Genomic DNA, 15,824 nt, shown 5'->3' with positions numbered 1-15,824 from the left:
GAAGCCGCACTGAACAGATATTGGAAGTTCGAGTGTGAGTGAAATCAATCGATGCCAAAAGCCGAGAGACAGGATAATACTGCTATTTCAAGAATACGAGATTGTCTAGAATGAGTTGAACGCACGATCTTCTAAATAGGAATACGAACGCTATCGTTATACGAAATATACAATCCACAAAAAAGTTATGTGATCTCCTACTTGTTAGACCGTAAAACACTACTTCTACATAGAATTCCATGGATTTCGATAGGCGGATAACAAATCGCATCGAAAATCGAACAATAATCCAGTCAAACGGGGTGTGACAAATGGCCGCAGTGGAAGTATGGGGCCATCTAATGTTACCTCCTCTACTACAGGGATTTTGACGAGATGGTCTGAGCACCCCGCATAGAAACCTTATTACTCACTTTGCTACATCTTCAATTAGTTTGTGGGTAGTATTTTCACTGACGCTTCTCAACTGTCTTCTAAAAACACCCACGAACACAGTTCTGTGGCCGTGAACGATTAAGGTAGTCCTCCATCTTGTCGACTAGCTTAACTGATTGCTCAGCTGACTGCCAAGTTTCAAATCTCATCACTACTGCGTGATGCGTTTAGTTTGTTGCCAAATTTCAAGACATTTTCACCTCGAGCAGTTGACAGGAGGTCGTGTGACGTGAACGGTGAGGGATACTGAATCAGCCCCGATGCTGATCAGACGCCCGTGGAAGAATGGTAATGATTCATCTCCTACCAAGGAGGGCATGGGTTCCTCATATTCTTAAGGTACATGCTCCTGTTACTTCCCAACAATAATGAATCCACCAGACAGTGCTTCTCGGTCTTTGGCCGGCTTCGCTTGCAGATGAAATCCAAACCTAAAACTTTTGACCTCCTGGACAACTTGTTGTTTGTTCCATGAAGGCAGATACCGAAATAAGGAACGGATTACGTTCTGATAAACGAGTGAATGTCTTAAGTCCCTCAATCCGAAGTGCATTATTCTTGCTCGTCTCTCGAACGTACTTAATGGCGTATTCGTCCGCTATTTAACCCATAGAATGACCCATTGATCAACTCAATTTCGTTTTGGGGAGAGATGGACCAAGTGGTTAGAGCGCGAATTTACTGACTGGAAGGTCCGTGGTTCAAACCCGGCCTCTGCCACTCGACTTCCCCTGTCTAGGCTTGGGGAACCTGACAGTATTCCAGCCCTCGTGCCTCCTTCGTGTGGCATAGCAGCTAGGCACCGAAAGGGTGCTACAGCTGGACGATCTATTAGATTTACTTATTTTTCAATTTCGTTTATATCCACTCATTTATTCCCACCTCAGAATGGTCGCCTACCATCGTATGAGCCAAGCGGGCGTCTACCTAACCACCTGTGAATCGGCGCTCCTCACCATCCTATGTGGATCGGAACATCCCAGCTTCCGTGAAATTCAGAAACTCATTCTGCAACCCAGTCCTGACAGCGGACTCTTGACTGGTCTGGGTTCAGTCAATCCGTTTGTTGGCCTCAAACCTTGATGCTCGTGTGCTTGCCGACCAGCTTTTTTCAAATTCCTTTTGATTTTGAATTCATTGTTCAATGAAAATATCCTTGATTAGGAGTTACTGGATTTGAGGTTTTTTAATCTTACTATGTGTTTCCAATTTCTGCCATCCTACTTGTTTCTGGATTTGTTCCATTGTGGAATGAACTGAGTGCAGTTCACAACTGATGGGTGAATGCCGTACTTTGTGAGGAGGAATTTGTCGACAACATTCACATCTGGTCGGTTCAGTTTGTCTCACCATTACGTACATATGTTTGCCGATCGAAAAAGCAATTTGTCGTTTTTAGACACTATTTTTGTTTGTATGCTCATACTTGTGGTTTCATCTCCGCCACTCTTGTGTGGTCGATTCTCCGTATTCTGTTCATACCAATGCGGAAAGGCTGAATGACAACAGTATCGCTCTTGTTGTAGCCCCAAGGGCCTTGGCCACACATCGCACAACACATCATCCCCGACCGAATCAGCGCAGTCCAATGAGAAATTCAGACAATCGTGTCCTAACAATGTCTGCTTTAGGAGGAATCACCCCGACAAAGGACACTAGACCCAGCTCATTTAATGTGTAACGTAGTTTCTAGTTGAACGGACTCGCGTCCTTTTTGACGCCCTCAGTACCTGCGACGAAAAAAGCCAGGTCTTTTTAGTGTTTGTTATCGGATACTCGATCGCTTCATAGTTAAGTTGCTTATTGAGTTGCTAAACCGAAATGTCCTTTCTATCATGCACAAAAATGGTGTATATTGTTTCGTCTTGGAACTTTATAGTGTAAAAAAATCAGACTTCGGTTTTGATGGGATTTTGGTGCGCAGCTGCTGTGCAACCTTGGAGAAGCACCTTGAGACGGCCGTAATTGTTCTCTCGAGGAAGGGTTGAATTCTGTCCATGAAGTATGTCGATTTTCTGACATTTTGGGGTGGTGGTGTTATGGTCCCCGGGATGACAAAAGCGACCGGACGGACGAGCATTGGTTTGAATTCGTCAGTACAGGTCGATATGAGACGCTAACATCGACATATTCCTGGTTCAGTTCTGAAGTTTGTCGACTTGGTTTGAATTGTTTCAGCCCTTGGTCTGACCAGCTAAAATGCGTTGCTTTCAAAAGTTTATTGTTGCTTTGTAACAGTAATAGGGTGGATCCGTTTTTCGCCTTTATTGACCGCATCTTCGGTCTTTTGGTTACCTTATTTCGGCTCACAACCGTCACCTGTAAGCCAAGCTGGTAGAGTTGCAGTAACTTTTGGTGACATTGTTATTCAACAACTGTTGTCCTGAAGTCTGCGAGGTTTAAGATATTTTCCATTTTCATTCGGACTGCGCTGTGTAGTTTGAAGAACGATCCTGCAAATGTCCGCCGCCGTCCAGTACAGCCAATTATACGTGATATTCCACCATTCGCAAGCCTATTTTATGCTCAGTATTGTAGTTTCGGTCTCTCTTCCAACTACCCATACAGAGATTATTTTTGGATGCGATCCGGTGCCTTGAGTTTCACATTACCCAGCCTGTGCAACGGGTTGTGAATCGGTCCCAATAGGAACGCGAGATGATAGCTCCCAAGGTAACTCAGCTCTAAGTTCAACCCAGTGTCTACTGAAACTGGAATGGCACGGCCCCGGAGGAATACGCTAACCAGCAAAAAATTCAAACAGACTATTCACCATTGATGGAGGTAGATTTGACTAACCAACTGAAGATCTGTTGCTGTTTTGTAAGATAGCTTTTACTTGCAAATTACTCACACTACCAGGTTTTTGCCTCGCTCGATCATTCCAAGCCCAAATCATTGTGCGGTTTCTAATGGTTTTACCATACTGTGACTGACAGGTACTGTGTAAATGTGATGGCCTGCTGGAAATCGAATTCACTGATCCTGACGTCACGAGCTTAGCTAAACCCTTTAATCCTCCCGGGTAGGTTCGTCGCCTAAATGAATCGACGAAGTTTACTGTCTGGCCTATCTGAACATGTATGATCTCGAGCTCTGCCTTTTCACGAACAATGGTCAACTGAAGCACGAGCAGTCATGAACTACCTCAAGGTGGTCCATATAAAGTTGGAAATGTCAAAATAACCTAAGTTCTAGTGCATATTGGTTGTTAGTCAAGTAATTGTCCATCTATTCTCTGAGCCTAGCCCGTTATTGTACATCCTCCATCTAGACCTAGATTGAAGTAATTTGAAAGTCAATGTGGTCAATTCTGGCGATAGACTAGCCAATCTGGAATTTACCTTAAACTCCGCGCTGCCATAATGATGTGAGCGCATCTTGTTAGTCGATTCAGTTGAAGGATCAATGTATACCCGGTGATTTTTTACAACCACATGGTGATTAGGTGGATTAATGTCTTCAGAATGTTCCTGCAGTGTGAAATGTGTGTGAAGTAATGAGGTTTATGGAGTTTTTTTTTATGCATTTCGAGACTTAGAACTTGGAGCCGTGAGTATTATTTTAAGAGTACGGTTGGAGACAAGAGCTATAATGCCTTCACACCTAGTATGTGTACCTGGCGAGCAACGGTGAGTGATCAATCAATTTTACTGGAATGATTGGTCGTATATCTCTGTATGCCTTGTTCCTTGAAATGGCTATTCGTAAAAGGCACCTGAAAAACTTTGCCTCATCTTGTATGTTGACATGAACTCAAGTCGGATATTTGATTTCCACTTTCGCAGTTCATCTTTGCCTTCGGTTTGAGGGAGTGAGTTAACGCGGTGCAAAGCTCTCTCTGCTCGTGGTGTCAATAGATTTCCACATGCTCCCACCTGAATTTCAGACAGCCGGGTCGTTTCCTTCAATCTCCGAAGCGTGGAAGAGCACAACTGGGTCAAGAGCCTATTCAAGCACCTAGTCCGTCGGAATTTAGTGGATAGTATTTCGGCAACCTTAGTTACTAGTCCTGGACTATCTTGGCTTCTCCTTACTAAATCAGCCTTGAAATAGCAACATGGTTGCTTGCTCAGACTGCTTTCACAAGTGGCCTTTAATGACACAGATGTTTTTCTCCCTTCGTACGTAGTCACATTCTTCTTTGGGACAAGTTTCGCGAACATAGGATAGTTAGCATCCAACAGGGATTCACCCGTCAGCAGAATTTGGACTACTGAATGCCTGTGCGTAGTTAGGACACTACAAACGGTTTGTACGCAGACGTATGTGGTACCACAGATGACAGAAAATCCATTGTGAAACCGAAATGATAGGATAGATGGACAAGCCTTTTGAGATGTGCCAGTTGGTCTAAGGAGATGGTGTTACAACGGACACCAACATCATGTTGATCCCCCATGTGTCTTCCACGGATCCTTCACGTTTTAGTACAACACCGCACTTCCTTCGCACAGTACCATAAGATTATATCTTCTCCCACGGGCTACCCAGGCTGAACCGTATCAGTTGTCATGAAAAACAGGTGCTGGTGTCGCTACGCTCGTTTGTAAATCACTCATGAGTGAGTTATTTGTCTTTTTGTACCGAAAACTGCCCGTGTCACCTTTAGCCATATGCCTCTGTTCAATACCAGATTCGCTCACGAACTAAAACCTAAACCGATGCTAATTGAACTCACCTGAAATCTGTCTTTGTATTGTAGTTTCGGTCTCTCTTCCAACTACCCATACAGAGATTATTTTTGGATGCGATCCGGTGCCTTGAGTTTCACATTACCCAGCCTGTGCAACGGGTTGTGAATCCGGATGCTTTTGATTCAGAATATTTTTGTCTTCTGGAGAACTTGTGTATTCGAGATACGCGCGTATTATTCTGCAAACACTGGAGAGGTAGTATATCGATTAACCTAATGCGGGTCTTGCTGCTATATTGGAGGGGGGGCAAAACAATATTACTGCAACCTCGCGGTTTTTTTTGACCATATACATTTGGGGATGGTCACAGCTACGTCTTTGACGCCGTGCAGATGTCACACTACCCTTCGATATGCACTAACTCAACCCTTTTTCGCCAGAGTACTATCGAGGTATCAGATACATGCTACTATCTGCGGCTGGTTAGATTTAGTGTTCCTCACGAACAGATTCATATTAAGCAAGCTTTTTAGGAATAGATTTAGCCAAAACAGGACATAGATGTGAATGTTGTGGCTAGAAGTAGCAAATCTGCTTCAGAATGTTTCTTGTAACATTCGTTTGGCGAAGAACCACTTCTGATTAAACAATCTGGCCATCTAGACGATGCTTGATAGCCCTATTCACTTATATACAAGCTGAAGAAACTGAGTGTAGTCTCACTTACTCCGGTGTCAGTGTTAAAACCCGCAAGCTTGAGCCTCAGTCTCAATCCCAGGGTGAAAGAGCTGGATAAAACTGGTGCATTTGTTAACAGCCTAGCCTGCGAAAAGTGATTCACACTGCTCCTCCGTATACTCTGTCAAAGAACATTCAGAAGGGCATAGTGTTTCGCCCGTGGCATTTATATAATTTGTTAACAGCCTAGCCTCCGAAAAGTGATTCACACTGCTTCTCCGTATACTCTGTCAAAGAACTTTCAGAACGGCATAGTGTTTCGCCCGTGGCATTTATATTGTGCTCTCCGTACTGAGAATATCAAGTACTCCATCTCCAGACTTCACACCGTTCCTCTGGAACAACTCCACTTGAAAGGTTAACGTCCGTCCGGCTGATCGGAATACGAGCCGGGACCTTGCCAGCACAACAATAGGCTGCTTCCACGATCGCCCTTTGTTAATTGCCTTTCCCTTTTGGAAATGGCGCACCTTTGGCGCCATTATAGCGCTATGGATCATCTTCAACGTTCCGCATTGAACGAGTTTAGTTGAGAAATTTATATTGTATCAATTGTCCACAAAGTTTGAACGGTTCGGTGGGCAATACGCCATCTCGGGCGACTTTCCCGTTTCGCATGCGGGAATTAGTTCTTTTTAGGTCTTTCGACGTAGGAGGACCATTCATATCGTGCTTCTCCACTCGCTTACTCGTATCTATTTAGGACTGTGGATCACTCTGTATGCAGGACCTTCTACATACTTAGTATCCCTTCAATGTTTTGGCAGTTCAGCCTGTCTGATATTTGCAGACATCGGGATTCGGTCCCATAAATTTTCAATGGTCCAAAGCACTACGAAGGCAGAGGGCTGCGCAGGGCTGAATTCTTTTACTGTGTCCCATCTACATTCATTCTTCAGCTCGTGCAAGCGTTCGGTAAGGTTGCTTATCGCGGTTCGAAGCTTCTTGGTTGAATGAGTTCTCCAGCACCAGTGGAATCTAAAATCATCGCTCAACCACTTCCGTCAGGTCAAGTGTTCTGTTTTTCCATGTTATACCAATTATACCAGGTGCGGATACACCCACGTACTTTTTCACTGGTGTCACATTGACTTGATTCCTGGGTGACGATTTCTCAAACAAGATGCGTGCGGCTTATAAGGGTTCTTTTTTCGGCAGGTTACTTCTTGTTTGTTAGTAGTGTGATGATTTCCAGTACAAGCTGCTCACTGCGGCCGAATACACTCGTTGCCGAATGGTCTAGTGTTCAGCTACTAACATGAAAGTTCCGGGTTCGAAGCCCCCTAGAGATTCGTAACGCGCACTGTGAAATACCACAAATAAGGCTGAGGCACTTGTACGGCGATTCTCGAATTTCTGGTATTTCGTGGCCCCACTTGGAAGGTGAAAGCGCAGTCAAAGATAACCCAGTTATACAATTCTTGTGTCGCTCAGTACTACTATTTCTATACCATGCCGTTTCATTTACTTGATATAAGTGCTGTCCACCGTCAGGACTTGTCACTAGTCACGTTGACTAGTAACGTTGTTGAGTTCCAGATTTCAAGCTTATTTTGCCTGGTGTTGCTCCTCCATACACAGAGAGTCTCCGCGTTAAATCTCGACTTTTCTTCCCCGAATTTCTAAGGTGCATCTCCGAAATGTCACCTCAAGTCCTCGGGTTTTTGGTGTGACGTAAAGAACATTGAACGATATGGCTTTTACGGGGAGACCTGCTACAAGCCAACGATCCAAACTCATCACCCAACTGGCCTTAGGGTTGGCTTATCTGGGAAGAGCAGAGATTCATGCATGAATACCTCACTTCTAGTTCTGCTGCGCCCCCAGAGTTACTGGGCTATCGGATTTTAAGGGTATTTTGATCACATTAGTTAACTGGCCACTGCCTGCTGTGGACGACCAGGGCATATGGATTTTAGGACCGAACTTTTGTAACCTATCTTTTCTCAAAGCAAGACTGCATGGCTGTTTCCATGAAGTGGAGATGTTGGTCGTCTACCTACCATCTTCACACTGCGACCCCAACAGGCAATTCGGCTTTATCCCTAGACTGCCTCATACCATGATTGCTCATACCACAATAGCTTGTTGTCTTTCGCCTGTCTGTAGAAACCCAGCCCGATAAACCCTCTCCACAACATCGATTGGGTTTCCACTTACCTATACATTCGTATACTTATGAATAGCGAAAGAACTTTGATAGCCTTAGCCACAAACGCCTTGGATTCCATAAACTGCTTGGGTTTTGACGATTCATCCCATTCCGACCCTTCAAAATTGGTGCCATGATTCACCTTTCACATGGTCCGCTTGTTAGTGGAGCTCAGTTTGGACCACAAAACTAGTAACATATGTCGAAGTACTGAAAAGTTCCTCTTCTTCAGGTTTCCAACGGCCACTGAACCACTTTAACTTATTTCCAGACACACTTAGCTTAGGCGCTCAATTTTATAGTGTAATGTGTCGTGTTATGTGATAACCAGGAAGATGTGCGCATAATTGAGTGGCTTCTGTCATACTACTGTGACTTCTACTGCTCAACGTTGCCACTTATTGCGTAGCCGACACAACTTACTCCTTCATGGGTAAGCTTTTTTAGAGAAAGAAACTTCTGGTGCACACAAATAACAGGGCACTTAGAATCCAACTCAGTTCTCCTGTTGCCAGGGCACGGTCCAATGGAGTGTTTTATTCTTGTGCTAGTTGAAGCAACCAATCAGCTGTCGTCAAACAGCGGACCAATTGGGAATAGGCTTTCCATCGTTCGGCAGTTTTACCCCGACAGGACAGTTTGCTAACGGGGAAGAGTTGGATGTTTCCCAGCAACAATTCCTTAACTCCGGAAACTGGCAAAGACTTACCGGAGGAAACGCATAAAACCAAAGCATGGCAGTCTGGTAACCGAACTGCTGTGGAGGAGGAACTGTCTTACAAAACAGGAACCTTATGCTCTGAACCGACAACCTGGACCTTTATGACGAAGGAGCAGAAGTTTTTGACGCCTACAAGCAGTACCAGGCGCTCCAGCGGAAATTTCAACGCCCGACACAGTGGTGTATCTGGAACAGGCACCAAACACCCACAACGCTTCACACGTCTAAGTATCAACGCGCGCGAAAGGCGTCGAATGCACGATTTGAACGACGCGCTCGATGACTTACGCACAGTGATCCCTTATGCACACAGTCCCTCCGTGAGGAAGTTATCCAAAATAGCCACACTCTTATTGGCCAAAAACTACATCATGATGCAAACCAACGCCATTGAGGAACTACACAAAATTCTGCTCTGCCTGAATGCCCAGTTGCAACAACTGTCAACAGGCACACGACAGGAACTCACAGAAACAGGTCAGAAACCGTGAAATCAGTTCTAATTTTTGAGGTGGATTAGAGCTTTTGTTCATTTATGATTTGTTCCATCATCGTCATTTTGTTTTATGCCTGCTTTACCATTTGTCCCTTGACCTCTCTTGAGTCTGAAAAGAATGATTTTCTCGTACCACACCAGTTGACTGTTCAACGAAGCAGCCTTTTGGCTGTGTGGAATCTGAACACCATTGTCAACGTAAGACTGAAGTCAATTTCTCCTTTATGAAGTCTCATTATTTGGTGGAGCCAATACTAGACACATCGAGCTGTTTATTCTGGATGTAGTATGCTATTGGAATTTTGATGACAACTCATTATCAAGTTTACCCTCTTTGAAGCTTATCACCTAAGCTTAGTTCCTGAAACCTGGTCATTTTTATTACTTGCTTGAACACTAATTCCAACCTATGTGGGTTTGGACATTAACGAACTGGGACGCTAACCCTTACACTCAGTAACGCAGATCATGTAGAAATACCCTGATATCTCGAATTTCGACTCGACTCAATCCTGGGAAAGTGTTAACACTCAGATTTGAGTGAGAAAATCATGAACCAGTAATGTGCTCATGTGGCGTGATAAAACCCTCTCGGCTTGAAAAAGGATCTTTAGTTTTTAAGATTTGGAAGGAAGATAAAACTTCAATCCAATTTACTTAACTTATTCCTAGCTAGTTTGATCACTTTGATCATTACCAAACAAGAGAACTTTCCTATCCAATGAGTAGCCTTACAATTTCCGATCCGCCTATCACTCTCAGTACATTTATGTAAAATTAACGATTTGTCTGACGGAAATAAAATGTGGTCCTCCGGAGAGACAACCTGAGGGAAAGCGGAGGTGGTCCTTCTTTCTGACAGGAACAACTAAATTATCGTCATCAGCCAGTGAAAAATCGCCTCCTTATCGGAGATTTTGTTAAAGTAGACACTGATTATTCTGCATACTAAAGCGAAATCGATGTGGGCAAATGACCTTTCTCAAGGTGATACACGGACAATGATTGATATACAACTGACTTCGGCGGTATATTTAACTGAGAACAAGTAAACACAGGCTTGTGAAACGGAGGCGTCAGCTGCACACCGTTTTTGACACTGGACTGAAGTTTGTGTCAAAGAATTTAATTAATGATGTGACAGTTGTTACTACTTCAGCCCAATCAGGCGACGTCCGTCTAAGATGGTACAGTCTATGCCAGCAGGGTGCACCGTGTGGTGCAGTGTCTGGGTTTTGCCAGGTGTCGAAGTACAGTGGTTCACGTTACCGCGGTTATTTTTGTTCAGTAATAGACAGTTATACGGATCAGGGATAGCCATACATTAAGGACCATAGCTTTACCAAGTCCACTGTATGCACTACCGCTGAAGGCGTTACAGCGTCCGTTAGCGGATACTGTTGATGGTGATGTGCTGAACTATACTTATATTTCGGTGCGAGGTTCTCCGAAACCTAATAGAAACGCAGTAATTTATGTGGCGCTTCCAGATGCGTGCAACTCTTTCGATTTAAAATAACTTAGACGGATACTGCAACCGATACTTACCTTTTCTATATTATTTTCTTCAGTCTTCGCGGATTGGTACACCTCCTCTGACTCAACCATTGTTATAACCATAACGATCCAATCAGGAAAGCTTGCGGTCTCCAGATGACCAGAAATACCGGGGACGGGGGTTTGTTAACCCCTGTTTTGTAAGCTATCTCGACATTTGGTAGCGCATATCACCTACCCTCAGCTTTACACAACATGTTAGGTAGACGATGAAGTTTGCTCTATTGGACTTTCACGAATTTCCTGGAGATTCTGGTGGACAGACTGGAGGGCCTGGTGTTCCGATTAAATAGGTATGACTTAGATTAATTTTAACACTAAACGGAATGTAGAAAAGTTCAATACGTGTGAAACATTTGTTTGGCATCCTTTATGAGGGGGACTTAGTGAACTCCGGTTTTCGATGGAAACTGGGATTTGTAGCACTCACAATAGGGGCGTAGTGAATTCAAAACATGAGTGGCACAACCACCAGCTCATCGCTATGCACCACTACACTCCCTAACAATGCACCTATGATATCATCTCGATTGGTGCTGAAACGTTTGCCCAGCTCAGTGAACAAGCCAACGACCATCTAAGCTACCCGAGCTATCAACATTTTCTTGTATAGAAAATTCAAAACAACCTTGTAATAAAAGGCCCTCTACTGCTCACTTGGACTAGAAAAAGGAGCAGCGTAGTGGGTTGTTAGATAATCAGTACGTTCTGCATCCTCTCTGATCCTCAGCAGCAAAACTAACAAGAGTAGATATAGCACGGTAGATTACGACTAGTATGCTTCATAAAGCGAAACTTCTTGGTTGAGCACAAGAGCTTCGTTTGTTCGTTTTCTACAGCACACCGAGACGGCCAAGGATGAACAATGTCATCCAGATGAAAATAGCCGTTGAAGTGGCATCTTGGGAGGTTGTTACAGTCCAGTGAGACAATAAAAAATATCCTAACCGTACGAAAGTTGTGAAGCTTCTTAGGAGCGTTCGTCGTTTACATTTGCTTTTCTCATCCCCAAGTGGTTTATTTTAATTGATTTTCACGCTCAACACCAATTAGAACCACCACGATGTGCAAGTACTTCAAAACGGACGAGAACCTACTAGTTGTGGACCCACGGTTGACGGTATACTCACGCCCGAGATACCAAAGTAGCTGAATGTTCCTAAGTGCACCAGATATAACTTTCGCTCCGAACGCTGATGAATGTCACAACTGTAGGTTTAAGGTAAAGACGTTGGAATTCAGTAGGAATTGCCATAATAATTACTGATATTCTGGTGAAATTGGTTTTCTCAACGAGTTGTCTTGTTCTGCGACTACTGTTAGTATCTCTAGGTAGCACAAACCAAATTCACTCGTGAGGAACTATTTCGGTGCGTAGTTGCCGTGCCACTTGAGGAAAATACCAGGGTTAGATACGATCAGGGTGCCCAAGCATAGACAAGATCAGTCGTAAAGCCAGGGCTGGGTTTGAACCATGGGTCTTCTGGCCGGTAATTTTTCACCTTAGTTGTCATCATGTCTGCCGTGATGGAGCTAACAAAAAAATTGTGCAATACTGTTTACAAACGTACGTATTGTCTCCGTTTTCCATGTTCTTCACCACTCAAAATCAAGTAGTGAAGAGCATTGATTCATTCGGACAGATCTGGGTGTGCAGGCAACTCTTGACTTATCGGTTTCGATTGCAGCAAACTTAGGCGAGATCGCAAAGAATAGGGTCCTCACTGCATCCAGTAGATTCTACTGTCCAAATTTCATCGGTGTACCGCACAAGAAACTTCACATCAGAACCAGCAGACCTGCTCGGAAAATTATTTTGTGAGCACCGTCAATGGGAGGTGTCTATAACTTTCAGTCGGCAAGTTCAGGAATATCACATCTCGCGGATTCATATCGTAAAGCCGGCGTTTCAACCAAACTTTGCTAATAAGACTGTTCTGTGGCCTTGGCCATCGGTTAGTCTTTCCACGTTCCTAAACTTTCCAAGAAAGGAACCAAAAATCGTCTCTTCTTGGTGTGGTCTCTTAGCCGACATAGCTGTATCCGTAACAATCTGAATTTCGAAAAATTATACCCGTTCCGTTCAGAGGCCTGTGGCACGCCAGTGAGAAATAAATAAATTAATACTAAATCCTCGTGTGAAAGACAGGCTTCATTTCGCCTCGAATTTATCTGTAAAGTTATCTCCGACATGAGTTGATGATGGAGCGAAGGTTAATGGCCAGAAACTATCCTAGTTGAACACTGGAAATCCCAGTTTGTACGATATGTGGAACTTGGTGGTGACCGATGGAAAACAATGTGTCACTTGGAACCTGAGTATCCTGTTGTGGACTCATTCCTCTTCATCAGGAATGTTAGGTGAGTCCAATATATATTTAGTGCGATTCAGGTCTTAGTACACTCAGAAACCACCACGACTTCGACTAGCATTTTTGCTCACATTTTTTATGCAACCAAGCTGAGTAACTGATGAGGCATCTCATTCAGCTAACTATAGATGGACTGTCAAATAGCATCACTGGCCTTCATGACGACGCAGTGATGGTCCACTCTACCTCCCTCCTCCCCGCATCCCGAACCGCTCAGCTCAGCGAACAAACCAGTTGACGCCTAGGCAATCTGTAATGTCAACACTCTCCACAAGAACAGTCAAACAAGCTTATTCGCTGGAGACCGGAAAACATTATTAAGCCAACTAAACAGGCCAAATATGGGTCACAACGTTTATAGAGCACTTAGGGTATCGTCAAGCCCATTGGAACAGGTCTTTACTGACCGGCAGCCAGACCTATTGTTGAGAGGTTGGTAAGAGAGGAGCCATATGTCAAGCTGAATAGAACGTCACTATTGCGCAGCTGATAGCCTTGTGGATCTTCACGTGTCTTAACTGTAGTCGCTAGAAGTACTACGGAATGAGGTACACAGTTCTGATTGACGAGTTTGCTGCCACTTTTAGTCGGAATATCTAGTTCGTACTCATTTGTCACCCAGGATGGGTTTTAGACAAATTTATGTATGTACCAACTCCACTGAGGGAAATATTTCGCCGTCACCGAGAAAAAGTTATAGTGCAGATAAGTAGTTAGTGCGATCTGCGATAAATCTTTCCGAATTGGACCACCACTTTCCGACACTACTTCAAAACTGCTTGAGGCATGCAAGGTGCGCTGAACATTCTTCTCTGGATACATGAGGCTTTCTGTGATAGGTCTCCTTGAGCTTTTTGTGACATCGCTTCATCATGATTATTAGACCTTAGTGTTTATGACTGGTACGAATGCTGGCTACCGTGCTTACTGATAGCCTTGAACCAGGAATGAAGTAGTTGGAGGCAATGGGCATGCATGATAGCTGTCCTGCTCAACCTCTTGGAAACTATGGGCACAGGGAATAAATTTATTCATCACTTAATCAATGCGCATGTCTTAGCCGAAAAGCGATAACCGCCTCCATCATTCTGTCTCTCGACTGGTTCCATCGACAACCGAGCGAATTACTGGCCGAGGTCAACATAACACTTCAAATTATGCGACAAACACACACACACAGAGAATTGATGGCTAGCGCGTCATTTACTTGCCTTGCAGCCAAGAAATAACCCACCTTTCTGGACGGGCTGACTATAACAGCAATTGAATGGGGGAGAAAGATCCTCACATTTCTTCTTTGAACAAGCTAACCAATTCCCGAATAGCGCAATTATCGAATCTTTTGATCTGAGTTTCTGTGACAAGAGGCGGGCACAGTTACACACACACACACACGTACAAGGGACAAACGCAACAAACGATTGAATTAGCCTCTCCTTTACAGCTGGGTAAACAAATTTGCCCCGGAAAATGTTTGTGAGTCGGTTTGGGATATTTGGTTATCTTCGTCTCACAGACAAGCCGCGTCCTGTGTGACCGGTCATGCCTGAAGACTCAAGATTATGGGGCTGTTAAGAGCTCGACTGCCATTCCCTGAAGGAATATTGTATTTATTGTGAAATCAATTTGGCACACGATGGAGTGAAATGCCTCCTCAATCACGCCTCCCGCTATCTTCGTTTAGAACCTAAGTTACGTTGTGCTCACGACAGTCAAGCGCCATATCACGAGCTAGTGTGCTCGATCCTAAACGGACTTGGTCCGAACCGAAATGTGGTAACCATGGTGTCCCGGAATTCAATAGGATTTTCCGGTGACTAGTCTAAAGTTCTCCTCTGAACGACTATCCCTCCAGAGGTAGGAAATGTGTTTCCAACTATATTTGATTCCCTACGTTTAATCAACACAGTAAGGGAGGAAGATGCTCTTAATTATCCACGCATTTTTGCAATTGAAACATACGTCTTCCAGAACATTTGTCAAGGTTTGTTATTCACACAAACTTGTCAGTAAACAGTAGTCTCCTGGGTACAGGACAGGAGAGCAGGACTCGAACCACGGGCCTGCTTGTAAACAGTACTGTCTCCTGGGTACAGTTGTCGAAAAAACAGACACCGGAGCAGGACTCGAACCACGGGCCTGCTTGTCGGACAAGTACTGTATCGGCAGGGTTACCACGGATGCTGTCCCACACAGACCGGACTGACTCGCTCCACCTCTACTAAACAGATCACCAACAGAGAACGGTCAGTCTCATCTTCAACAAATCAAAAACAATTCAAACAAATTTTTGCTGTTAAACAACATACGGCACCAAAGTCTTTCTCGCAGATGGTCTCACAAAGTAGGTATCCCCCAATATGATATACCCCCTGCCGTCAGGTGATCTCTGTTCAAAACACCAAATTCACTGTCGTTGACCGCCAAGGGCCACGGAGACGACAATGCATTTAAAGCACCCAATGTTGATTGGATCACTCCGGGAGCACCATCCGTAGTCGCCGTCACCCAGTGTCCAATATGTAGACTTGTTAGATGTTGAATATATGCTAGGCCGGTGATTTTTAGCGTGAGCCAAAGGTATTAATCGAGGTTTTTATGAGCACTTTAAGGAGAGTGAACGTAATTAACACTCGAAATTCTGGTTAACTTCACTGACAAGAACAAAAAAATAACTCATTGAAAGATGGTGAATCAATGCTGAGAGTCCCGGGTC

General features: G+C 44.1%; 1 protein-coding gene across 1 annotated transcript in view; it reads left to right on the top strand.

The window, feature by feature from the left end:
• The window catches only part of T265_15198 (hypothetical protein), a gene marked incomplete at both ends in the record, with an annotated part of 4,100 nt that extends 2,583 nt beyond the window's left edge, over positions 1-1,517 (top strand). Inside the window, 2 exons of the mRNA XM_009177012.1 lie at positions 1,086-1,291; positions 1,323-1,517. Coding sequence (XP_009175276.1) covers positions 1,086-1,291; positions 1,323-1,515 — 399 coding nt within the window. The remainder of the gene's footprint in view (positions 1-1,085; positions 1,292-1,322) is intronic.
• Between the last annotated feature and the right edge of the window lie 14,307 nt (positions 1,518-15,824).

The sequence above is a fragment of the Opisthorchis viverrini genome (assembly GCF_000715545.1).
Source record: "Opisthorchis viverrini unplaced genomic scaffold opera_v5_383, whole genome shotgun sequence".
Lineage (NCBI taxonomy): Eukaryota > Metazoa > Platyhelminthes > Trematoda > Opisthorchiida > Opisthorchiidae > Opisthorchis > Opisthorchis viverrini.
This window is presented reverse-complemented; position numbering and strand designations above follow the sequence as displayed.